The sequence below is a fragment of the Triticum dicoccoides genome, chromosome 4A, assembly GCF_002162155.2.
Source record: "Triticum dicoccoides isolate Atlit2015 ecotype Zavitan chromosome 4A, WEW_v2.0, whole genome shotgun sequence".
Classification (NCBI taxonomy): Eukaryota; Viridiplantae; Streptophyta; class Magnoliopsida; order Poales; family Poaceae; genus Triticum; species Triticum dicoccoides.
The window spans coordinates 33,883,944-33,903,931 of record NC_041386.1 but is presented as its reverse complement, the minus strand read 5'-3'; the positions used below and the strand labels follow the sequence as shown (position 1 = coordinate 33,903,931).

The 19,988-nt window shown below is 49.5% G+C and overlaps 1 protein-coding gene across 1 annotated transcript; it reads left to right on the top strand.

The window, feature by feature from the left end:
- Positions 1–6,541: 6,541 nt before the first annotated feature.
- LOC119284767 lies at positions 6,542–19,152 on the top strand. Its single transcript, XM_037563932.1, has 3 exons — positions 6,542–6,546; positions 17,795–18,095; positions 18,577–19,152. The coding sequence occupies exons 2-3, from the start codon at positions 17,805–17,807 to the stop codon at positions 18,958–18,960; spliced, it is 675 nt and encodes a 224-aa protein (XP_037419829.1). The 5' UTR covers positions 6,542–6,546; positions 17,795–17,804; the 3' UTR covers positions 18,961–19,152.
- Positions 19,153–19,988: the final 836 nt, after the last annotated feature.

The window sequence follows — 19,988 nt, the reverse complement described above, 5'->3', positions numbered from 1 at the left end:
GCCGCACCCCCCGCACCCTCCCCCGCTCCACCGACATTACTGTTTGATGATATTTTTAAAAAAATTATTACTGTCTTATAAAAAAATATTACTGTTATGATTTAAACAAGTTTGAACATATTTAAACACAAATAAGTATCAAACAGCATTTTAAATGCATAAAAAAATTGTGGAGCCTGGGAATCGAACCCAGGACCTCCTGGTGTGAGAACTAGCTGCTGACCAGTCGAGCTAGTAGAGGGAACTTGATGTGGATCAGGTCAAGTGGAAGATAACCTATTGGCTCGAGCAGAAATCAAAAAAAAAATACTAATGGCGCACCAGGGTGAGGTGCGCCATTAGTATGGATGTACTTATGGCACACCGAGGGGTGGTGCGCCATTAGTATTGTGCCGCCCCCATCCATATTTCCTCCCCGGACCAAACCTATCCCCTCTCTCTCCCTCGCCCTCGCCCTCGATCCCCTTCCCCTCTCCTCTCCCGACGCCGCTGCCCCGCCGCCTCGATGCCGCCCCAACGCCTCGACGCCGCCTCGACGCCCCGACGCCGCCTCGACGCCGCCCCGACGCCGCCTCGACGCCTCGACGCCTCGACGCTGCTGCCCCGCCGCCTCGACGCCGCCTTGACATCGCCCCGACGCCACCGAGGAGCACGACCTGGCGCAGGCGCACGGCGTGCAGGGCTACCCCATCCTCCTCTTCTTCATCGACGGCATGCCCAGGGACTACTCCGGCGAGAGGACCAAGTGAGCAATTTCTGCAGATCCCCAATTCCCTCCCTGTTCCCGCTCCGCAGCTGCTGAGAATTTTGTTTTTGCTTTGCTGGAGGGACGCCATTGTCGCTTGGATCGACAAGAAGCTGGGCCCTGCGGTGCAGAACCTCACCGCCGTCGACGAGGTCGAGAAGATCGTCACTGGCAACGACGTGGCCGTGCTCGCCTTCCTCGACCACCTCTCGGTATGCAATGCGCCTTCTCCAGTGGCAGCAAAGTCAAACAAACCCAAAATTGGTTCAGTTGCAAACCATGTTACCCACATTGACCCAAAATTGGTTGAATTGCAAACCATGTGACCCAGATTGACCCAAGAATAAAATGCTTGAATTGTGGCCAAACCGAGAACATGTGGCCATGTTACCCAAAATATAGTGCACCTAGTTTTCCCAATGCCTTTATTCTTCTGCTTGCTCACTACTAGATGAAATGTCAACCTGCATTTTCCATTTCCATGTTCTGAGAACAAATCCGAGATGTGCTCGTATGTTTAGCTCTCGATACGCAATGCACCTTCTCCAAGCACAGCAAAGTCCAGCAACCCAACCTGCTTCAACTGCATCCATTACAAGCATAGTATTCCTTTACAAGCATAGTAGAGCATAGTATGGATTCTAATGTTCAACTCTGACTAAACATGTTCTGCAAATGGTCTTTTACTACACTTGACTGAAGAAGTAGGTGTTTGCTATATCCTGCACTTGAGGTGAGTTGTGTTCTCAGGTTTACATTGCAATGGGCACTCTTCTTGTAAACACAAATTCAGATTTATATACTATATGCTGGCATGACTGTTTTTATTAGGCAGGACAGTGCAGTAGTTGATGTATCTTGGGTTGATTATAAAGTTGCTTGGGTTTAATATTACCCAGCATGATGATGTATCAATGTAGCATTAGCATATGATCCAAGTGCTAGTACTGCTAGTAAATAGCTAATACAGTTAATGAAGAAAAAAAACTGCTAGTAAAGTTAATGAAGAAGAAAAAAAACTGCTACTACTGCTAGTAAATAGCATCAGACTGAATGTCTTTTATATATGGTACTGCTAGTAAATAGCTTCTTCTATATACTAATTTGCATCAAAGTGTAGAACAAAGCATCAGACTGAATAACTAATAGTGGGTAATTAACCTAACTATTCATTTTTCCTTAGGTTAATATTAAAATGTCTAGTGTATATATATTTGAAAATGATTGCTACTAGATGTTAATTTGCTGGTACTAGCTAGAATTTGGCACTGAAAAGCAAAAGCAAAAGCTAATTAACTGCTGGGTAATAGCACTGGTACTAGGTAGCTAAAATATGTGTTCTGAAACACTGAGAGCAGAAACACTTACTGCATACATATGCTCAAGAAACACTTACTAACCAGAAAAGGTTTTGACATGAAATGTTAATAGCACAGAGAGCACCACAAGTTAAACACCTCAATCTGTTAGTATTTGTCTGCATTTTCTCACATTCTTCTTGTATCTGATCCAGTATTGCTTGTAGTGGTTTGTCCAAAATGTTGAATGATACTGCTTGGAGATGCATATATTGTTTCACCTCTTCACATGCCAATGTATTTTCCATGTTGTGATGGAGGCCTTTTTTGCCTTGTCCACCCGAGAGGCCCTTGAGTTTGCTGGAATGTCGATTAACTTCCGTTCCGGCAAATTCGGGTACTCCATATGTCCTATTTTCAGCAAAGGTCATGCTGAAATTTTCCGTGAATTTTAGCATGACTTTGCTAAAAATAGGACATATGGGGTACTTGTGACTAATGCATGGGTGTCGACAAACCATTAATTATACAACCTTGGCTTTTAGGGTGCCTCGGTGTCGATAAAAACCGAAATGATAAAAGCTTAGGCTTTTAGGGTGCCTCGGCGTCGAAAAAACCCTCAATGATAAAAGCTTAGCTTTTAGGATGCCTCGGTGTCGACAAACCCTAAATGATGAGACCATGATCTTGTTCCTTGACAATAACCAACTTTTTGACCAAACTTTGTTCCTATTTAGAGAGAAACATGGCCAACAACAATGAGGCCGGGGGTTCGGGCGGCAAGGCATTCTAGGAGCTGTCCCAGGAGATGGAGGAACAACCTCACTTGTATGAGGACGCCGCCTTCCTCACTGATCCTGAGACCACTGATGGTGCCGCCGAGGATGACCCCACTGATGCCACCACTGATGGTGCCGCCGAGGATGCCACCACTGCTGATGGCGGCGCACGCACAGATGGCAGCCAACCGAAGAGGCAACGGAAGGACCGGCACCCGACCGTGCTCCGCACCCTCAAGGAGGAAGTTACTGAAGTGGACTCCGATGGGAATCCAACGGCGCCCGAACGAATAGTCAAGGGGTACTCACTTCAGCTCGTGTGCATTCTCCGGAGCACCGTCTCGATCAACACCGAGAACCTGAGGCATCCTGACCGAGGGAATTTGCGCAACCTCCTCTTCACGAAGCTGCACGAACGATACAAGTTCCCCGCTGAATTTGAAAACACAAGCCTCAAAGGGAATAAAGTGAACAATGCTGCCCTCACGAAGATGAGCAAGGCCCTGTCTACTTGGAAAAGCAATGTGAAGAGAATGATCGAGAAAGGTGAGAGTTATGAGAAGATCAAGGAGAAAAATCCTTCGATCACCGAAGATGACTACAACGACTTCAAGATCAATTGCTCGAGCACCGCAAACTCCGAATCAAGTCAGTGGGGGAAAGAAATGCGGGAGCTGAACTTAGGGGAACACACACTCGGTCCCGGCGGTTACAGAGCGGCGGAGCCTATATGGGACAAGGAGGAGGCGGACCGTGCCGAGCAAGGCCTACCGCCCCTCTTCGATAAATACGGTGACAAGCAGACTAGGAACTTTGTCAGGGCCTGGTACAAGAAGGACCCGAAAACAAAGGAGCTTACCACGGATCCGAAGACCAGGGCGCTTGAGCTTGTTCTGGTAAGGAATACACCCCCGCGTAATTAGCTCCATATGGTTGCATTCTAATTAATGAAGCCAAATTTCTAAATGGTTCACATTCCTTCCGCAGGCGACTGAAAGTAGTAGCGCGGGGTCGACTAAGAGCAACCCTTTGGACACCACTCTAAATAGGGCGTTGAATGTAATGAAGAACAAGGATAAGCTCAGTAAGCCGACGTCGGCTGGTCGTGTGGCCGGCAAAGGCTTGTCGACAAAATGGTCGTCATACTATAACACTGGTGGGCGAAAGGAAAAAAAGACCAGCTCGGAAAGCCAGGTGCGCGAGGTTCAAGAACTCAAGGCACAGGTGGCGCGGATTCCGGAGATTGTCCAAGAGCAAGTGCAACAACAACTCGGAGCGACGATCACCGCCATTGTGCCTACCTTGATCGAGGGGTTGAGTGCGTGGATTGCGGGCGGCCAACAGGGGCCGCCCCCGATTCCTAGCTTCATGGCCAGCAACTCGCAGAACGCGATGGCGGGGCCATTGGTGTCTCCGGCGGAGGCGGCATTGGTGTCTCCGACGCCGGCACGGGAGCTTAATGCACCCGGGTGTACGCCGGCCGCCACCTCTGCAGCAAGCGGCCCCTCCGTCAACTGCACGCCCGCTGTTGGCGGTGCCTCGACATTAGACGAGCTCGATGCCATCATCACGGTAACTAATTAAGCCTCTCTCGGCCGAGGACTTCATCTCCTTGCCTTTGACTGGGCATCCCTGACGCCCTACATGTTTTCGCAGGGCGCCGCCGACGTTCCGTGCACTCTCCTGCACTTCGTGAACAACGAGTTGGTCGATGTCGCCAAGGGCAAAATCGTTCAACCGGGCAACCCCTTGTTCCACGGTACCCAGATGCCACCCAACTTGTTTAGGGTTCAACTGGTTCGGGTGCTCCCAGGCTGCGATGAGTTGTTACCTCCGATTCGACCCGTCGGGGCCGACGATGATGACGTGATGACCCTCAGCACCTGCCTGAGCTGGCCCCTGCTTTGGCCGAAGAGCCAGATTCATTTGGGGGCGGGGGACACCACCCCAAAGACAATACCGCCAGTCGTGCCGGCGCCAATTCGGACCCATGGCAAGACCGCCGCAACGGTGCCGGACATCCCTATGCCACTGGATCCAAACATGCATATGGCACAGGATCAGAACGACGACGACGATGATACATTTGGCAACGTCGATCAGTAATTTGCCGATCATGGGTACGGTGGCGACTTCATGGGGCCTCCTTCTCAAGAACCCTACCCAACAAAAGACATGCGCGATCTAGCTGGTACCGCGGAGAAGCCAAGTTGCAACAGGCGTCGTCTGCCGTTCAGCTCTCAGGAGACACCTCCAGCTGCCGACTTCACCGAGCCTCAGATAGGCGAGGTGCGAAATATTATCAGCCCCAACACACTCAAGAAGGCGGTCTGTGAGCAGAACTCGGTCCCATTACAGGAGAAGAAGAAGGCACGCAAAAGAAAGACTAACAAGGGTGCGGGCCAGCCGGCACCGAGTACGATCCGTGCTCAGGACGGGCCACCTTCACCTGAGGATTTAATGAGGAGGCTGCATGTGGCGGGTAGGCCGATGCTACCGAGAAATATGCTTGATGCTGCAACCGGTGCTATGCGGAGTCTGCATGACAGTGTTCTTTCTTTGGAGAAGCGGCGTCTCAGAGAGAAGGATGTGGCATACCCGGTTTTCGCGGCCAAGGTGCCAGAGGGCAAGGGCTTTGTGGATAACTCCATCAGGGGTACGATCGTCCTGCGGTTTGATGACATCCACGCTATGTTGAACCTTCATCCGCTGCACTACACCTTCGTTCGGCTATTTTGGATGAGTATGGAGATGCGGATCATTCGCGACAAGACCCCGGACATCGTGATAGTCGACCCCTTCTACATGCGTGCCAAGATCTTGGGCAGCGCTGGGGACCGGCAAGTCGCGAGTTCTTACCTCGAAGGCGTCATTCTGGCAAACCAAGATAAGGATAACTTCCTCGTGCCTTACTTTCCCGAGTAAGTCCTCCCCTCAACCGCCCCGTAACATATGAATTCTTAGATTTTGATCGTTTTTCTTTTAACATTCTGTGTTTTCTGCAGTGACACACATTGCACGCTCATCCTCCTAAGCCCCAAAAATTCCATGGCCACGTATTTCGACCCGGACCGTCAGTCGGACGTAGACTACACAAATGTCAAGAAGGTTCTTGATGATGTTCTCCCCGGCTACGCCAAATCTGGAGGCACCTTCACCAGGCCTATTAGTAAGTACGGCAAGCACGTGTTCTCCCACAATACGACGTTCTGCTGCGTCAAGCAGCCGCCTGGCGGTCAGAAGGGTGCCTACTACGCCATCCATCTCGTGCGGGCGATCGTACGGGACCATCATCAACTTCTGCTACCGAGTAAACTCAGAGATTGGGTCGCGAGCGTGTCGGCAATCCAGGACGCGGACATCAGACAAGAATTCTTTCGCATCCAGTCAGAGTTTGCGGAAATCATCCATCAAGATGTCCTTCGTACCTCGGGGCAGTTCTACCATAGAAATCAACCGTCCAACAGTGACATCGACACAATGCTACAAATGCAGGCTGACAACGCCCGTTATTTCATGACTCCCACGATAGACGGCGGCTTCATCCACGCTCCGGTCCCTTGAGTCGAGTCGAAAGCAGTGATGCTGTGTCTAGTTCTGAAACATCGATTGGCTCATGTTGTAATTAAACTTTAATGAACTTGTAGTATGTCTCTTTTGTTTCGAGAGTCGTTCAACTTAGATGTAATCGATGCTATTAATGTCTTGCTTTTCTCTTCCGATCGTTCTTTTGCATACTTATATATTGCTTATGTATTGTCTGTGAATTGGTACTAACGTTTCGTTTGGCTAGTGCATAGCTATGCCGTCGTATGTCGTGTACAAGGGTAAGGTTCCCGGAGTCTACGACGACTGGGAGGAGTGTCGGAGACAGGTTCATCGATTCAGCGGTAACAGTTACAAAGGGTACACCACTAGGGCCAAGGCCGAATCTAGATACGCCCGCTATCTAGCGGGAGAGGGGAGGGAGCGTTGGAGGAACCAGATGAAGACGAGTTTCATCGTGATGATGCTCATCATGATGATCGCAGCTCTCTTCTATGTGATGGTAGTTTAGATGATCGATATCGACTTGTAATGTGAAGACAAACTCGCTACTCGCGGTCTCGAGACTTGTAATATAATGTTCTATCTTTGTTCGGTCTTTTCAATTCGGAGACTAATATGATGAATTGTATTCGGAGACTAATATGATGAATTGTATTCAGAGACTAATCTTCTATTGTATTCGATGAATCTGTTGTTGATGTGTGCTGTCTATATTTTGTCCAATTATACATTTTGTAACCTGTGCAAAAAATAGAAAATTAAAAAATAAAAAAACCTAATATTCATACTAATGGCGCATCACATCACAGTGCGCCATTAGTATGCCAAAGGATACTAATGGCGCATCATTAAACAGTGCGCCATTAGTATGCCGAAGTTACTAATGGCGCGTCTTATTGTTGTGCGCCATTAGTATGCCAAAGCACCTGGGTATACATGGCCCCCTGGGAGGCATACTAATGGCGCACTGTTGTGTATACTAATGGCGCATCTGAGGTCCGCCATTAGTATACCATATACTAATGGCACACCAGTGGTGCGCCATTAGTAAAATATACTAATGGCGTGGCACTAATGGCGCACCACTAATGCGCCATTAACGGCCAAATTAGGTGCGCCATTAGCAGGCCTTTTCCTAGTAGTGGTTGGGCTAGCCATGTGCGCCCAGTTCAAACATAGCATCAACGTTTTTTGCTAGTACGCGCTACTGCTAAAGTTATAGTAGTAGCGCGGTTTATTTATACGCGCTGCTACTAAGTAGCAGTAGCACATGATTTTGTCCAGCGCTACTGCTAAGATGATGTGTATAAGGTTTTCCCTAGTAGTGAAAGACTGTGGTGTTTAGAGCATCTCCAATGGCGACCCATAAATTTCCTTCCATATCTGGGGATCAATCCACGGATATGAATGTGGAAAACTGTCATCCAACGCTGTCCGTATACATTTTAAACTCTTTTTGAACAAAGTGGATGAAATTCATGCAAACACGGCTGAATTTCATGTAAACATGACAGATTTTATATAAACACGATTTCATACACAACAGACGAAAAAGTTTACATTTGGACATATTTTTAACTAAAAGTGATAGCAGACTAAGATAAAACTAGTCTACGGCCGGCGCCGGCGGATATCCATTCCGACGACATGGATACCCTTCACTAGTCTACTGCCGGCCATGGTGGATCTCCATTGTCGTCCCCATGTCCGGCAGCCGTGAGCCCGAGAGGTATATGCTTCAGTGTAAAGGGCGGCTCGCTTCCCCACCGCTCATCGGAGTTGAACCGCCGGCTGATGCTTCAGCCGGAGGGGGAGAGTCCCTACACTGCATGGATGAAAGTTGGTTTTTGGGTAAGGGGACGACCGTGGCCTGTGATCGGGCAAGACACAGACTGTGTACGTCGGCGTCGCCTCGGCGATGGCCTTCATGGGACCCAAGCCACGGCGGCCTCCCGTGTTCTACTTCTCGTCGATGATGGCGGCGAACGCGGACGTGCTAGCCGCCACCTTGTCGATGTTCGTGCAGCCGACTTCTTTCTTTGCTGACAAGGCGCGGTTATGCGCGCATTAACGTCGAATGCCGCGGCCGCAGGCATGGGAGATGCGGTACGACACGGTGTCGCGCGCTGGCTTGGAGCGGCAACTTGCTCCATCAGGCTAGGCGATGGAGGTGGAGCAGTGAGATGCCTCGCTTGTATCCGGTGGGCCACCCAGCCGGCTTTTATGCCGGAGAACTGCTCTTCCTGCTTGTCGGATGCCATCAAAAGGTGAAGAAAATGGTGGAAGGAGAAGATGGGGAGCAGCAGAGTAGTGCGATTCTTCCCCGCGTCTAGCCTCCTTTAAATAGCTGGCGGACGGGAGGAGCTTGCCCGGTGTTGTGTTTAATGCCGGCCCGCTCATGAACGAACGTGTGGCCAAAGTAGGTTTCTCGGCTTCCACGCGAGTTTGATGGAGACGAGGAGGCATGTTCAGCCGGGCATACAGCAGGCGGCGCCTTCGGCTGGCACGCTGCTTCAATGGCGGAGGCAGTGAGAGGTCACGCCCGCCCTGAGCCATCTTTAATGTGGGGCAGCGCATTCTACAACGACATGAATGCGAGCAGCTAGCGCCGGACGGGAACGCACATGGGCGAGGGAGGAGGGGGTTTTGGTGGGCCAGTGTGGTCAGAAGTGGGCACGGGTGTTGTCCGGAAGCCCACAAAGCCCTGCCCCCATGTTTTCTCTAGTTTGCGGGACAAAGTACGTCCAAACCGCGCTGCAGACTAATAAAGTCCCGCGTTGGAGGACTTTCGTGGTCCGGACGGATGTATGTGGTTTAAGGGTCAGTGTTGGAGACTGCCCTTACAAATATTCAAGAACTATGATAAAGCTCACGTGATCATTGCAAGAACTTAAGACAACCAAACAACTGACCCCCCACCCCACGCACACACAAAGCTAAAGATCAGGAGTTATTTACCCAAAACCATCATAGGGGCTAGAGTAACAATTTGGTATCACGTTTGACCCAGGGCACAAGAAACCAACAACCCTATGCCTAACCAATAACACGGAGCACTAATGGTCTCATAAGCTCGTGAAAACAGTTGTTCTAACCTCTTGGGCCCACCTGTCAGGCTAATGTGGCAAAAAATCCACATGGACAGGTTGACTAGTCCTTTTCTCCTTTCTTCTTTCCCATGTTGTGGCCAAAAATCTCCCCAATACAAGCTCGTTCCGCTCTCTTTGGCCATGGCTGACCTCGGTTGCACCCACGCACGCCTACAACCGCCCCTAGCCGTGGCACACACGCACACTTGCAGCGACCCCTGTCTGCCACCGCAGGCTTGACCAGGCACGTGCGCAGCGGCGCGCTGCTCGCCTCGATTCAGACCAAGGAGGGACATCAAAGGCGAGGTGGTCATAGACGGATCCTGCACCTACGACGACGAGGGTGGCAATGCTCGCCCGAGAGAGCTGCTGGTCGGGCATCGTCGGGGGTGTTGGTCGTGGTCCGATGGTGTTGTCGGAGGTCAGGATGGGGATGGTCTGCGTGCTACTGTTGCTCGCCTCTACGTGCTGCTCTCCATTTGTGCTCGCGGCCGGCGCTTACAAACTGTTTGATGAATTGCTCCATATAGGAAGAGAGATGAGTTGATGATTCACATTGAGTCATTGACATGTAGGACCCACATCTTTTCTGCTACCTAAGCTGGTCCAAGTTTTATTTGTTGTTTGGTCTTTGCCACGTCAGCCTGGCACGTGGGCCAACCTGTCAGTTTCGCTCTTATCATGATCTTATCTGTCGATGAGTGCTCTGCCTTATTGGTTAGGCGCGGAGTTGATGGGTTTTTGTGCTCGGGCTCAAATGTGGTACCAAATTGTTATCTTAGCCCCACTATTGTGGTTTTGAGTAAATAACTCAAAATCAGACATCATCATGGCAAATTGAATGTTTTTGATGGCAACTTATATTGGCAAGAGAATGGCAAATTTAGTTTGCAACTACGGCAATTTCCTGACAAAAAATAAACTGAGACAAGTTTGCTATGCTCATTAAGTAAACTTGCCATCCTCGGCAAACATAATTTGCCATGTCTAATATTCAGGTAAAAAAGAATGGTATCATGAGATGTCAAGAAACTCCTTCTCCACAATTCGTAAACAAAAAATACAGTACGAAATATCATCAATCGCGGGTCCTTAAAAGAATGAGTAACACTAATGATTCCAACTAAATTCGCAAAAAAGAAAGTCACCATAAACTAAATGTAGTAATTATCCATTCAATGGGAGTCACAGATAATTAATCGGGCAACTGTTTATATGATCTCTCGACATACCTTCAGTGATTTTTATGTTGCAGAGCTTATTCATTGCCACCTCAGGCTCGGGATTAAGATGAAAATTGTTAGGAATATGCAACTTGTATTCCCATGAGGCCATGGGCCGATATATATACATGTACAGGTGTGAAACATATGCAGGAAACCCCTTATACAACGGGATAAATACAAAGGGGTACATGACTTATATTATAACTCTAACACCCCCCCTCAAACTCATGGTGGATGAACAACACTGAGTTTGGAGAGATAAAAGCCATGTTGTGCTCTAGTCTGGGCCTTCGTCAGGAAATCCGCCAACTGTAACTCAGAAGGCACATACTGAAGAGCAATAACCTGATCCTGCACACCAGCGCGCACATAGAAAGCATCAACACCAATATGCTTGGTGAGCTCATGCTTCACAGGATCACGCGCAATGCTAATAGCACCTGTACTGTCAGATAAGAGCAGAGTCGGTGTAGTGACAGAAACACCAAAATCCTGAAGTAACCACCGTAACCAAGTCACCTCTGCCGTCAAAAGAGCCATTGCTCGCAACTCAGCCTCGGCACTCGAACGGGAAACTGCAATCTGTTTCTTCATCTTCCAGGAAATGAGAGAACCACCAAGAAAAACACAGTAAGCAGAAAGTGAACGGCGATCTGAAGGATCACTAGCCCACGTAGCATCCGAATAGGCCTGAAGCTGTAAAGAACTGGAGCAAGGAAAGAATAGATGGTGAGAGATCATGCCCTGAAGATATCGAAGAACACGAAGGAGATGACTATAGTGAACCAATGTGGGAGCAGAGATGAACTGACTCAGAATATGAACCGGATAAGAGATGTCCGGACGAGTGACAGCTAGATAGACAAGACTGCCAACAAGATGACGATAACGCGTCGGGTCAAGGAGAGGATCACCATCAGTAGCACGGAGGTGAAGATTGAGCTCCATAGGAGTCTCAACAATGCGCTCGTCAGTAAGAGCAGCACGAGCAAGAAGATCCTGGATATACTTTTCCTGGGATATAAAAAAGTCATCAGAGGTAGAAGAGACTTCAATCCCAAGAAAGTAGCGAAGAGGTCCAAGATTAGACATAAGAAACTACTCACTAAGACGAGCCTTTACAAAGGCAATATACTCAGGGTCGTCGCCAGTGATGATCATGTCATCAACATAGAGAAGAAGAAGAGTCCGACCATGAGTGGAAATGTGGACAAACAACGCTGGATCATGATCACTTGCTGAAAATCCAGCGACAATCACCACAGAGGCAAAACGCTCAAACCAGGCGCGAGGGGCTTGCTTAAGGCCATAGAGAGAGCGACGAAGACGACAGACCATGCCATCAGGAATAGAATACCCAGGTGGGGGCTGCATGTATACCTCCTCACGCAGCTCACCATTAAGAAAGGCATTCTTAACATCAAGCTGAGAAACAGACCAATGACGAGTAGAGGCCACAGCAAGAAGTGTGCGGATAGTGGTCATATGGGCCACAGGAGCAAATGTCTCATCGTAATCACGACCATGCTCCTGCTGAAAACCACGAGCCACAATACGAGCCTTGTAACGCTCAAGAGAACCATCAGAGCGAGTCTTAACCTTGTAGACCCACTTACAAGAGATGGGACGAACACCGGGAGGAAGAGAAACAAGATCCCACGTGTCGGTGCACTCAAGAGCAGCAAGCTCCTCTGCCATCGCAAACTGCCATTCAGGATGAACAAGAGCATCGCGATAAGACGTAGGCTCGAGTATAGACGAAAGAGCATATCGACTAGGAGAATAGCGGTCAGGGGGAGGGCGAGGCCGAGCCCGAAGACCATAAGGCGGCTGGGATGAGGAGGACGACGCACCAGAAGTAGATGGCACGTCAGTGGATTTATCCAGAACACGTGGACGGCGAGTATAATGAAAAGGAAAGGAGGGAAGAGGTGGAATCACTGGAGGTGGAGACGGGGAATGTAGCGATGACGAAGGTGGAGAAGGGGAAGGTATCGGTGATGAAGGTGGAGATGGAAAATGTGTCGGTGATGAAGGTGGAGAAGAATCTGTAGGAGAGGATGGCGTCGGATCTGCAACTGCAGGACGAGGAATAGGAATACTGGGCACAGAGGGAGGTGTGTCAGGAAAAGTGAGGAAAGAGATATCCTCCACTGAAAAGGTTGAGGAAGATCGATGCGGGTAGAAAGGATGAGACTCATCAAAAGTTACATCCCGAGAAATACGCATCCGACGACCGATAGGATCCCAACAACGATAGCCCTTATGCTCATCACTATAGCCTAAGAAGACACACTCAACAGACTGAGCGGAAAGTTTGGTGCGTTCACGAGGGGCTAGAAGAACATAGCAAACACAACCAAACAAACGAAGCACCGAGTAATCAGGAGAACGATCAAAGAGACGCTCGAAAGGAACGCCACCCTGCAAAGCAGTGGAAGGCTGAAGGTTGATGAGATAGGTGGAAGTGGAAACAGCCTCGGCCCAAAAGTGAGGTGGAAGAGAGGCGGCGATCATCAACGCACGAGCCGTCTCAAGAAGGTGCGCTCAGCCACGCCATTCTGAGCATGAGCACCAGGACAAGAGAACTGAGCAAGAGTACCTTGCTCGGCAAGAACTCCACGCAACATCTTGGAGATATACTCTCCAGCAGAGTCAGCACAGAACACACGAATAGGCATAGAGAACTGAGTGTGGACCATGGCAGCAAAATGCTTATAGATAGATAAGACCTCACTACGAGAAGACATAAAATATATCCATGTGTGCCGAGAGAAATCATCTATGAAGATAATATAGTAGCGATGACCTCCCTTCGAGGCAAAGGGAGCTGGACCCCAAACATCAGAGTGAATAAGGTCGAAAGGACGCTGAGACACAGTCTCGCTATGAGGATAAGGTAACTGGATCTGTTTGCCAAGACGGCAACCCTGACAGTCTAAAGACACACCGCCGGAGACGGATCCAAGAAGGCCACGTCAAACTAAAGAGGAGAGACGAGAGCCACACAAATGACCAAGGCGATGATGCCACTGCTGAAAAGAGCTAGTACACAAGGTAACCGAGGTGGAGAGACTGGCAGCGGTAGCAACAGAGGGAAGGTGAAGCCAGTCAAGCTCCCAGAGACCCTGAGAGTCACGGCACCGAGGGCCAGCACCAAGGAGAGTACCAGTGTGACGGTCCAGAACAGAACAGGAGTCAAAGTCTAGAATGACCCGACAACCAGAGTCAACAATCTGACCACCAGAAAGAAGCTGCATGGTAAGTCGAGGAACATGAGCAACATCAGGAACATGAAAAGATGAGGTGCTAAGAATGCCTCGACCATTAACTGGGAGGGAGGTACCATCAACAGTATGAACATGAACAGGAGAATCGAGTGCACGAATGGAAGACAAAGTGGATGAATCATGAGTCTTATGAAAAGATGCTCCAGTATCAAGAATCCATGAAGATGTACCTGACTGTGTAGAAGGTGGTCTCACAATGCCAGAAGACTCAGTAGTAGAACCAGCAGAACCTGTCGATGAAGAACAAGAAGATGGAGCTAGCAGGCATCGAAGTCGCACAATCTCCTGCTCGGTCAGGGGATGAACTGAAGAGGTCGATGTAGATGCACCCGACAATGGAGAGCCGGAGGTACTCAGCAGGGCGCGAAGTCGCGCAATCTCCTCCTGAGTGAAGTACATAGTTGAAGTAGTCGACGCAGTAATACCGGGAGATGAGCGACCACCACCATCTATGGAAGCCGCTAGATGTGGCGGTGTAGAATGACCAGCAGCATCCACAAGGACCGGTGGAGAAGACGAGACCGTATGCAGACAAGCACCAAGCGCGAAGGGAAGATGCGTGTGCAAGGCGCGGTCAATGGAGTCATATGCACCAGCACCACCGGTGAAAGTCGCGGGAGGTGTCGGGGAAGAGCGACATTCACCGATGACAGTCGCGAGAGGAGTCGATGTAGAGCGACTATCATCATGTGCGGAGGTAACAGGAGGAGCCGCAGAAGAGCGACCAACACAGCCTGGGGAAGACGCCGAAGAGGAGGACGTCATAGACGAAGGAGCATCAAGCACCGAGGAACGATGCATATGCGAGACGGGATCAAAGTAAGGAACACCGTCAAGAGTAGGCGGACAGCGAGTGAGATGCATACGCGAGGAAAGCATCATTTTTTCTCTTTTTTTCTTCTTTTTTTTCTCTTTTTTTTTCTTTTTTTTTGAAGAAAGCAACGGCAGCAGAACAATCAAGCCACAACAAAGAAGCAGGCCTCCTTGAGTAGCCCACCAGCAGCCCAAGCAGGCCGATCGATCGATCGGTCTAACGCACGGACGCACACACGTACGTGGAACTGGATCGCCCGGCTGTTGAAGGCGAACGAACGCGCAGCAAGCGGCGCGTTGACCAGGGCGTTCCTGCCTGCGGGTGAGGCGCGACCGAATCCGGAGGCGGCCGGCGGCAGCCCACGGCGGGAAGCGACGAAACGGGAGGCCGGCAGATGGTGTCCGGCGTCGCGATCCTTGGCAGGCGGCACGAGCCGTGGCAGAAAACGGCAGCCAGCGTATAGGACAGGAGACGGGAGTGCTCGGGCCTCTTGCGGAAGACCTGCAGCCGATCGGGAGAGTGCAGAGCGGCTCGATCTGGCAGAGCACGGAGCGGCGGAGTGAAGCCGGGGAGGAGATCGGAGCGGGTTGGCGGGGCCACGGCGGGAGCTGAGTTGAGCAATCGGCCGAGGAGGGAGGGGAACAGCGACGGCCGATGCAGGAATTTGGGATCGGGGAGCACGAGTTGCGCGTGCTGAAAAAAAAACCTAGGGCTCTAATACCATGTTAGGAATATGCAACTTGTATTCCCATGAGGCCATAGGCCGATATATATATATGTACAGGTGTGTAACATATGCAGGAAACCCCTTATACAACGGGATAAATACAAAGGGATACATGACTTATATTATAACTCTAACAAAAATAACTATGCACAGCAAGCCAACTGCGAAGACAGTATTATTCCTGTGCCTTCTTGAGTCTTGACTATTGTACAACCTATCGGTTCATCCTCCAGTTAGACCCTGGGAAAAAAGATGGATGTGTACATTGAGTACAAAGTAACAACATCAATGGAGATGTACATTAATGTAATTTTGGGTTCAACGGTACATTCATTAGAAAAACAAAACATCCACGTCACCTTTTATTTGTGAGTGTCAAGCCCAATTCTTATCAACTTATCATCAACTTGCCTTGATCTTCCTTGTTTCATATAGATAATATGCCAGTATGAAATAGGTCTTCTAAATGTTGTGGATACCTTGTACTGGGAAGAAAATCACATGGAAATGGCTAGTCAGTGCAGATGTTTATGCATTCCCAATTTCCCATATTCTTAATTGGTAGAACCAGTCAGACCTCTATACTTCCCTGTATTTCTACTCTGAAGACTATGGAAATGGCTAGTCAGTGCAGATGTTTATGCATTAAGTACCATATTCTTAGTTCTTTATGGATAAGCAGTAGATACGCAATAAATACCAATGCTGATTTCTACCGAGAAGACTATTCAATGCTGATTTTGTTATTTTTATACTAGCTCACATCGCATAATGTTTTTGAACTTGAAATTTCGCATGGCAATAAAACATCACCCTCTTAACATCCCATAGTTTTTTGAGATTTTTTTGAAACTTTAAAACATTTTTTCGCGTGATTTTCACCGGTTTCCACTGAATGTTGGGTTCCATGTAATATTTTCCCACCAATTAATCCAACTTCACAACTAGCAACCAGCAATCCTACAAGGAAATTAATAACTTCAGAAAAAAAGTACTAACTTTGTTTCCCATGGTCTATCTACAACAGCTGACGCTATTTTTTTTATGGAGATATTGACACCTAACAGCATGAAAAAACCATGAAATCATATATGTGCTTGCAAAGATCCTTGTAGAATCCGGACGAATACACGACATCAGATCAACAGGACGTCCGGACGAATTAATAGCGGAAGATGCAACACCAAAAACTTGAATGGACTCATGCCTACGACAACCAAATAGAGATGCGCCTTTATTTATTGTTAGTGGTTGGCACTGGTGAATGCCCAATAAGCCTTAATTATTCCTTCCTAATGTCTTGGCCTATTTACTGCATGGGGGGCTTGGGTGGTGAGGCCTGTGTGGCTGTATCTTTATTATGCATCAACGCAGCGCTCACTCCCTGCTTCTTCTTTATGAGAATTAGAGTTCGGGGTGGTGGAGAAAGCCATGAATGCCCACCCGTAAGAAGCAGTTCATGATTACAACGAAGTTAATGGTGTAGGTATACAAGTATGATATGATGGTCAGACAGTACAAGAGAGGTTTTAAGACATGGGAGGAGGGAGGCCTCTGCAAGCTGTGCTTGCCTTGTGGGTTTCACTCTAGCTAGCGTCCATCGCCATGAACTCACAGCCATCTTACCCAAGCTCACACGCTAGCTAGCTATCCCACTCCTCATCACTCACTCCTGTGCTGTTAAATTCAGCAGAGCACTGTTGCTGTTGCAGCAATAGATGGCCTGCCGTTGTAGTTCCAACCAACGCGCACCGGTTTCTCCATTGGACACAGGAGGTTGCACAACCAACATCACGCCTCAGTTACAGCTGCTGCAGCTGCTGCGGCCTGAGCTAGCTTTGGAGCCCAGTGATCCTTACACTTACTAACAAGGCAGGCAATGGCATCAGGGCCGGGCCGGGCCTTGTAGATTTGTGGTGGCTCTCCTGGGCTGGGTGGGGCATTATGGCGTGTACAGTCCGGGCATGTAGAGCGAGGCCGCCTTGAATGGGGGAGGAGGTGGAGAGATTTGAGTCATTTAAGGTCACTCTACTTGTCACCCTTCAATGCCTGGCCTGGCCTGCCCTGCCCTCTCCTTCTTAATGGGGTTGGATGGAGGCCATTTAAGATCCCTTCTTTAGTGTCCACGCCCTCCCCTGCATGACCCCATCAATCGTGCTGTAGAAGAGAAGCAGCTCGCTCACTCAATTCTCCTCACCTCCTATAACTTCAGTCGAGTACTCGAGTTCCGCACATATATATATAGGGAGTGGTGGTGTCATCACAACACCAGCCAAGCCAGAGATCGATGAGCACTGAATTCTTTAGAGCGCACAAGTTTCACCAGGAGTTGAGAGCCAAGAGGATGGAGATGCAGCCGGAGCTGTCGCTGGGGCCAACGTGGCCGGCGCTGGGCTTTGCCCCCGCCTCGGAGAAGAACACCAAACAGATCAGCTCGTCTTCTTCCGAGTCGGACGGCAGCTCCCGGAAGAAGAGGAAGCATTACAACACCTGGGAGGAGCCCGCGTCGCACCTGCACCTGGAGCTCCATCTCAGTGACCCCCTGCCCCTCGACTGGGAGCAGTGCCTCGACCTCCAAGTGAGTCCCTCCCTGTCTGTCTTTATCACTAGCTAGCTAATTATTCTGTGTTGTATATACTTGTATGTTCTACCTTGGGTACAAGCAAGGGGGTACAAGTCATTTCTCTCCATAGCTCTCTAAACTAAAACAAAATCGAGCATGTCTACGGCGCCGACACGTGTTAATATAGAGCCGGTAAAGTTAATTGTGTAACAAAAGCTATTTATGGCGCGGTGCATATGTATGCCCCGCCACGTCTGTCGCACATGGACATGGATATTGGTGGCAAAAAATGCATGCGGCTTGAACGTGCATGCAGAAAGCTGCACCTTTGTGATAGTTTCCCTACTATTTTGTGACGCCCACGAGGAATCTTTCTAGTACCACGGTTGCCTAGAAGATGCAAGTATGGATTGGAGTATCCAACATGGATGCTCATGTTGTCATGATAGCCTCATCATTTGATTTAATGTGCTATATATGCAATGCTGTTTTGCAGTCCGGGAAGATGTATTACCTGAACAGGAAGACTTTGAAGAGGAGCTGGAACAGGCCCAAGGAGCAGGGCGTGAGCCTGGAGCTCAACATGTCCACAACGCCGACGAGGCAGGTCGTCGTTGTGGACGACAGCAACACCGGCGCCACTGCTCCTACCCTCTCACAAGCAGCAGCGACAAAGAGAGACACCGCCGGTGGCAACATGATCGCTGTGCCATGCACCAACTGCCATCTCCTGGTGATGCTGTGCAAGTCCTACCCCACCTGCCCCAACTGCAAGTTCATGCAGTCGTTGGCACCGGCGCCGGCGACGACACAGGCGGCAGCTCATCGCATGCTCGACGCCGCTGTGAAGCCGCTGCGGACCCTGAGCCTTCTCCACTAGGCGGACATGATGGTTGTAGAAAGGAAACCCTAGTAGCTGTAGACCAAACCAAAACTAGGGTGGAATTCCAACTAGGATTAGTATTTGGAGGGAGGGACCGATGCATGTATGTTAATCAAGGGTTGGAGCAAGTAAGTAGATCTTGTAGTAGTACTACTAGTACTATAACTGTTATTAAGTATAATTAATCAATAGTAATGGTGATAAATGTGGCAGCAAGAGATTGATGCATGAACGCTGTAGTACTACGTGAAGGTGCCGTCCTCACTGTTGCCCCGGCCTTGAATGAAACTGAGGCAATAGGGCAGTGAAGGTGCCGTCCTGGCCCTTGTCTTGTCCATTAAAGAAGAGGGTGGACGGCCGGTGGCGGTGCTGCTAGGTACTCCAGCTCCTCGGCGCCGCCATAAAGGCCTTCACTGACTGGAGTAGTGGATTTGGGCCGAGGCAGTGAAGGGGAGCATGAATGCCACACCTACTCGGACTCGACTACTCCCTCCTCCTTCGGTTGCACACTCCATTCCCTTCCCTGTCTCCTATCCCCAAAACACCATGGGATCAAGCCGCACTGACTCCCACTCAGAGTGAACAAACAATAACCTGAGTTAGCTACAGAGACTTAGCACTCTCAGCAAGAGGGCGAGGGGTCCTAGGTTGTGCAAACTGTGAGTGCTGAGTGCAAAGCTACAACACAGCATACGACACCTATACACGCAATGCAGGATATATGCATCTCACTCACCCATGCTGCCCATGCTGATGAGCGTGCACTTCCCCACGCACGCAAGGCGTCGAATCTACATGACTACATGTGCATGTGGCCATTGCCTCCCAGGAATCAGGCGTGGCTCTGCCCTTTCCGGCAGGCACTTGGCCCTAGGTTGGAAGCATGCTCTCTGTTCCTTGGTCACAGCACATTTTGAGCTCACTGCTCAGATGCCTCGGCCTAACTTGTCTCCTGGGGGTGTGGGCAGTAGAGAGGATCTATTGCTCGTGCATTGCACAAATGATGAGAGTGGGCAGTGCTGAGT

Excerpts from the sequence above, each read along its gene's own strand:
- LOC119284767 (XM_037563932.1), top strand. The coding sequence starts at position 17,805 with ATGAGCACTGAATTCTTTAGAGCGCACAAGTTTCACCAGGAGTTGAGA. Across the intron at positions 18,096-18,576 it reads AGCAGTGCCTCGACCTCCAA|TCCGGGAAGATGTATTACCT; the intron begins GTGAGTCCCTCC and ends GCTGTTTTGCAG.